This window comes from Prunus avium, chromosome 1, assembly GCF_965620075.1.
Source record: "Prunus avium chromosome 1, drPruAviu1.hap1.1, whole genome shotgun sequence".
Taxonomy (NCBI): domain Eukaryota; kingdom Viridiplantae; phylum Streptophyta; class Magnoliopsida; order Rosales; family Rosaceae; genus Prunus; species Prunus avium.
The window spans coordinates 48,256,701-48,262,826 of NC_142284.1; the positions used below are offsets into that span (position 1 = coordinate 48,256,701).

At 43.3% G+C, this 6,126-nt stretch overlaps 1 protein-coding gene across 1 annotated transcript; it reads right to left on the minus strand.

Moving 5' to 3' along the window:
• Positions 1-216: 216 nt before the first annotated feature.
• LOC148297942 (uncharacterized) lies at positions 217-5,759 on the minus strand. The gene is made up of 3 exons (XM_088249056.1): positions 4,385-5,759; positions 2,421-4,292; positions 217-2,201 (listed from the first exon to the last, which is right to left on the minus strand). Exons 1-3 carry the CDS (start codon positions 5,757-5,759, stop codon positions 217-219), a joined length of 5,232 nt encoding a protein of 1,743 aa, XP_088105182.1.
• Between the last annotated feature and the right edge of the window lie 367 nt (positions 5,760-6,126).

Here is a 6,126-nt window from a genome sequence, read left to right on the forward strand (position 1 = left end):
TTCACGCCGCCTATGGCGCGTGACTACTTATGTCTCTGACTAATAATGCCACGTGCTATAGGATATCAGAAAGATCTGGTATTTTACGCTTATATGTTTTATGTTGCAATCGTCAAATTTCAGCTAAAATAAATGCGCCACGTCATATAGGGAGGTGGTTTTGGTCTTTTTTTTTTTTGGTAGACTAGAGGGGAAAAACCCCGAACACAACAACAACTACAAAGAAACAGGACAAATTAATCTAGCTTTCGCTACACCAGTGATATCATCAAGGAGAAGAGAACCAATCCAAGCAGGAGCTTCGTCAAAATAAAGGATGCCCAAGTCTAAGTTATAGCTCCAGTTTGCCAATTCGTTAGCCACACTATTTCCTTCTCTATAAATATGAAGGAGGGTGCAATTATCAAAGAGCTTCATGGTAGCACAGCAAGCATTAATCAGGGGAGCAAAGGGGTGGTGGGCCAAGCCATCAACATTCTTGACTAAATGGACGACCACAGCAGCATCCATTTCAATATTAAGGCAAGTTATACCTTTAGTCATAGCAAGCTTAAGACCAAAATATAATCCCCAGATTTCAGCATCCAAAATATGGCCCTTGCCAAGGTTCACAGAGAACCCACCCATCCAATTACCAGAAGCATTGCGAATCACACCCCCAGCCCCAATACAACCAGAGGAGGTGCGTCTTGACCCATCAACATTAAGTTTAAACTGAGCAGGGCCAGGGGGTTTCCAGGAGATGAAAGAGTGCACCTTATCCACCTTAGCCACAGTAGCAAGGGAGGCTTTAACCCAGTCCTTAGCAGCAGAGAGAATTGTTTGTCTTGGATTAAAAGGACGATCCTCTTGGTTGTTGAAAATCAGTTGATTCCGCCATTTCCATATATACCAACAGGTGTACATAAAGGTAGTGTTCCAGTTCAAGCTGCCACTCTCCTTGGATGAAGGACAAAGATTGCTTAGAAGCCAAGGTTTAAAATCAGATCTGAAAAAATGAGGGGGAGCGTTGGTAGTCAAAGTTATCCTCCAAATCTCCCTGGCTTGTGGGCAGTCCCTGAGGATATGGAGAATAGACTCAGTGTGCCAACCACAAGCTTTACAGGAAGGATCCCCAGTTAGCTGCCATCTCATTCTTTGCTCATTGGATAACAATTTACCATGAAACATAAGCCAGCAGAAGAACATCAACTTAGGGGGAATCTTCATTTTCCAAAGAACTTTCCAAAGATGGTCAACCTCTCCAAGATCAGTAAAAAGCAATCTGTAAGCAGAAGTGACAGTAAAAGCACCATTCGCAGTGGCACTCCAAATCTGGTCATCCTGAGAGTCGCTATCACAGTCAACAGGATAAGAAATGATCTTTTGCACTAAGTCCTCAGAAACCACAGTCCTGAGTTTATCAATATTCCACCACCCATGTAGTAAAAAACTGGAGATATTGCACCCCATGTCACGCATATCAAGAGCTCCTTCATGAAGCATAAGAGGACTATCACAAATCCAACTATCTTTCCAGAAATTAGCCGTCTCACCATTCCCAATTCTCCAATTCATGCCTTTGGCTAAAAGATTGGAGCCATAAAGGACGCCCTTCCAGGTGGAGGAACAATTATGTCTAGTTTTCAAGGTCTGCTCAAGAATGGAATGACCTTTTAGGTATTTGGCTTTGAAAATTTGAGCCCACAGACCGTGGTCATTGATGTGCAGCCTCCAACCAATCTTTGCAAGGAGAGCTTTGTTCATATCAGCAGTTTTCTTAAAGCCCAGACCCCCAAAACATTTTGGTCTGCAAGCCAAATTCCATTGGCAAAGATGTATCTTCTGCTTCTTTTCAGTGCCACCCCAGAAAAAGTTCCTATTCAGACGATCAAGATTCTTGCAAGTACTGGCAGGTAACTTAGTAGTTTGCATAGCATAAACCGGGATAGCAGCAGTCACTGCTTGAATTAAAGTAGCCCTCCCTGCATAAGAAAGCAAATTACATTTCCAGGCAGCAAGCTTCTTCTGGACTTTATCAACCAAGCTCCCATAGGTGGCCTTAGTAATTCTAGAATGCAAAAGAGGCATGCCCAGGTACTTACCCAGGTTGTCAGTTATAGGAGAACCACAAATTTGGCTGATCTCATGGGCTAACTCCTTACTAGTATTTGGGGAGCAGAAAATAGAGGACTTCTCAAAATTCACAGTTTGGCCAGAAGCTTTACAAAACAAATCAAGATAGTATTTTAAAAGTCTTGCTTGCGAAGTAGTGGCTTCGGTGAATAAAATCAAATCATCAGCAAAGAACAAATGAGAGACAGCAGGACCTGACTGAGAGGATTTGACAGGTTTCCAACTCTTCTTTCCCACAGCATCATAAATAATATGGGATAATTTTTCAATGCACAACACAAAGATATAGGGAGAGAGAGGGTCACCTTGTCTAATACCGTTGCTGGGGGTGAAAGAGTCTGTCAGTTCACCATTAACGCTGACTTGGTATCTGACAGTGGTGATGCAGTTCATAATTAGATGGATGATTCCCGTGGGCAGCCCAATTTCCCCAAGAACACTTTCAATAAATCTCCAATTAAGCTTGTCATAAGCTTTAGATAAATCAATCTTCCAAGCGAGGAAGCTTTTTTTCCCTTTGGAGCCATGGAACTTGTGCATAATCTCCTGGGCAATGAGGATGTTATCCGTAATATGGCGACCAGGGACAAAGCTGACCTGATTGGGACTGATCAACTGAGGCAAAATATGGCGTAATCTTGCAACAAGGATTTTAGAGATCACTTTGTAGAGAGTACAACAAAGGCTAATAGGTCTAAACTGAGCCATGGAAACAGGATTACTCACTTTAGGAATCAGGGTGATCAAGGTGAGGTTGAGGTTGATAGGAAACGTCCCCTCCTGAAAAGCTTTGGAAACCAGCTCAAAAATATCATTCGCACAGATATGCCAATTATTTTGGTAAAAGCAAGCAGGAAAGCCATCCACACCGGGGGTTTTAAGACCACCAATATTAAATAAGCTCTCCTTGACTTCCATGATATCAATTTTCTTACCCAAGTCATTTAACACTGCGGAATCAATCAAAGGGAAGAGATTGGGGAGACAGAGATTAATAGCCGGGTGAAAGTCCTGCGAGAACAGACCTGAGAAAAATTGAACAGCCAGGGCTTTGATCCCATTAGCATCCTCTATCCAATGACCATTTTCATCCTTCAAGTTTTCAATCTTATTACGCCTTCTTCTGATGATAGTCGTCATGTGGAAGAATTTAGTATTTCTATCCCCCTCTTGCAGCCATTTAACTCTGGATTTCTGTTTCCAAAACAAAGCTTCTTGGTCAAGGATGAGATTGAACTCATGCATGAGTTTACCCTCAAGCTTATGCAAGTAACCATTAGGACCATTGCACAGAGTCTTCTGGATCCCAGTAAGCCGAGCCATAAGATGAGCTTTCTTCTGATGTAAGTGCCCGAAGACAGAGGTTTTCCACTGATGCAGAGGTTTTACTAATGTACAAGACTTATCAAGAGCATTACCATCCCCAAGTGGCCAGTGATGAGTCACGAACCCTTTAAAATCCTCATGTTTCATCCACATAGCCTCAAACCTAAACGGTCTGTTGTTGGGAGATAAAGTGAACTGGGAATTCAAGCTAATTTTAATGGGACAATGGTCAGATTTAGTCCTCGGAAGGTGTCTGACATGGGCCTCAGGAAAGGAACTTCTCCACCTCAAGTCGCAAATGGCTCTGTCAATCCTCTCGAAGACCCTTTGATTAGTCCAAGTAAATTTCGGCCCAGCAAAACCCAAATCAATCATTTCATTATCATCAAACCAGCATTTGAAACCTTTTAATCTTCTGAGAGTGGCTCCCCCCAATTTATCATCAGTTGAAAGCATATCATTGAAGTCCCCAGCCAGCAACCAAGGCATTTGGTGGCAACCAACCACAAAGTTCAGATACTCCCAAAGCTTCTCTCTTCTTTTACTGCAAGGCTTAGCATAAACTGTAGTTAGAAGCCAAGGGGACTGACCAGGCCATGAAACGCAAGCATTAATGGCTTGATCATTGGTACCAATAATGTCAACCGTGACTTTATTCGAATTCCACAATAACCATAAGCCACCCGAGAAACCAATGGGATCCACAATTTCATAAGAGTTGAATCCTAAGGATTGCACAACAGTCAGCGCCTTTGGCCCACCAATACGAGGTTCACAAATAAACAGGATGTCCATCTTATGAACGCGAATAAGTTCCTTCGCATTGTATTTAAATTTGCTGCAAGCAGCTCCTCTAACATTCCAGCAGACAATAATCATTAAAGACAGTGAGGTAGGAAATAGAAAAACTATGGTTCCGACCCTTACAGGCCAATAATCATACCTTCAACAATATCGAAGGTATTGTTTACTGCTTGGTCATAAATAGGCTTCTCTTGATCTTTAGTCAGGTTTATTCTCTCTAACGGAAGAACTTCCTCCTGGACAGCCAGCTCATGTTCCTTGGTAGTACCATGTTCTGTTCGAGTCTCCGAAGTTGTCCCATGGTCATCAATGTTGGGCGGTTGATGCCCAAAAATGTAGACACCATCGTTCTTCTTGGCCAGGTGACCATTCACCCATCCATCCATCTGCTTAAGAAAATTCTTTGGGGGGTTAACCTGTTCCATCCCAGTAGTCTTTTTGCCCTGTGTAGACACAGCCCCGTGATTGGGCTTGAAAACATTTTTCCCAAATTTCTCCTGAGGAGTCACCTTGCCGTTCTTCTTTAGATTGTTATTGGAGATATCGTTCAAGGCTAGGCGAGGTCCACCTTTAGTTGCCTTGGACTTGGTCCATATTTTCTGTCCAGCACCAGCATCCTTCTTAAAAATATCAGCTTGTCCCAAGTTTGCTTGGTCATCAAGCTCAGTCCCATTTGCATCCTTCTCGCCTGAGCTCTCCCCCTCATGCCTTAGAGCATCAAATCTTGAACCTGTAGGATTCGGTTTGCCACTCCAATCCTTTCCTCCGTTTCTGTTCCTCCTTCTTGGGGGTACAATCATCCAGGGGCCCCGTAAACCATCACTGACCAAGACATCATTCTCATTGCCCATTTCTGCATCCTTGCCCATGGCAGAGTCATTGCCATGTGAGGTAGCCTTATCTGTAGTGTGCAAGTCAACAGAAATGTCTGCAGCAGGTCTGTTTGTTATTTCGCAATTAATCCTACTGTGTCCATATCTCCCACACATGAAACAGATATCTGGTAGCCCTTCGTATTCGATATTATACCAGACATTGTTAATTTGCAAGAACGCCTCAAGTGGCTTCGATAAGTCTAACTCAATGCAAAGCCGAGCAAACTTACCACGATTTTGAGAGGTGGTAAGGGTGTCAATTTTTAGTAACTTCCCCAGCAGGTTCCCAATTCTCTTAAGTGCCCACACATCAAAACATTCTAGCTGGATGGCAGAGACTCTGATCCAGGCAGCCATTCTGGTAATTTTTGCAGTAGCCGGGCAAAATCCGGGAACCCATTTTTGCATAATCAAATATTGACCTGCAACAATCCAAGGTCCCCCTGTAAGCACAAAGTTGAGATCCTCTTCCAAGTCGAATCTGACTACAAAGTAATCATTCACCAGATCGATAAGTTTCCATCCACCCTTAAGACTCCACTTCTGCTGCAGTTTCGTTAGCATATAATTATAAGTATGGGAACGGCCCAGCAACTTAATAATTAATGCATTTTGCCAAGGTTTACAGAGGCGAGCCATTGCTCATTCAGAGAAGTTTATACTTGGGCCACGGTCTCCTCTAGAAATCAGCACATCTTCATCATCGTTGAGCTCCTCATGGGTATCACTCAAGCTATTAATATCCACCCCCAAATTCATCATTTGTGGCACCTTATTCATGAGAGTGTCTCGGAAGCTTGCCGGAGCAGCATCTGTGTTATTCGTCGGATCTGGGATGGGTTCAAGCGGCCGAATAGGATCTGAAGCAGCACCCACTTTGCTTTCAGTTTCATTCTCATCTGTTGTACGGCTGCGTTTAAGGAATCGGAGGTCTGGTAAGAACCCAGGAGATCCGTCTTCCATAGCCAAGGCAGATCCAAATCTGCGGAAATCACTGTAGCAGCCT

Bases quoted from the DNA above. Each gene is read 5' to 3' on its own strand.
- LOC148297942 (XM_088249056.1), bottom strand. From the start codon at position 5,759: ATGGCTCGCCTCTGTAAACCTTGGCAAAATGCATTAATTATTAAGTTG. The intron at 4,293-4,384 runs GTATGATTATTG...GGAATGTTAGAG, and splicing joins TACCTTCGATATTGTTGAAG to GAGCTGCTTGCAGCAAATTT. The intron at 2,202-2,420 runs GTGACCCTCTCT...TGTTTTGTAAAG, and splicing joins CAGCAACGGTATTAGACAAG to CTTCTGGCCAAACTGTGAAT.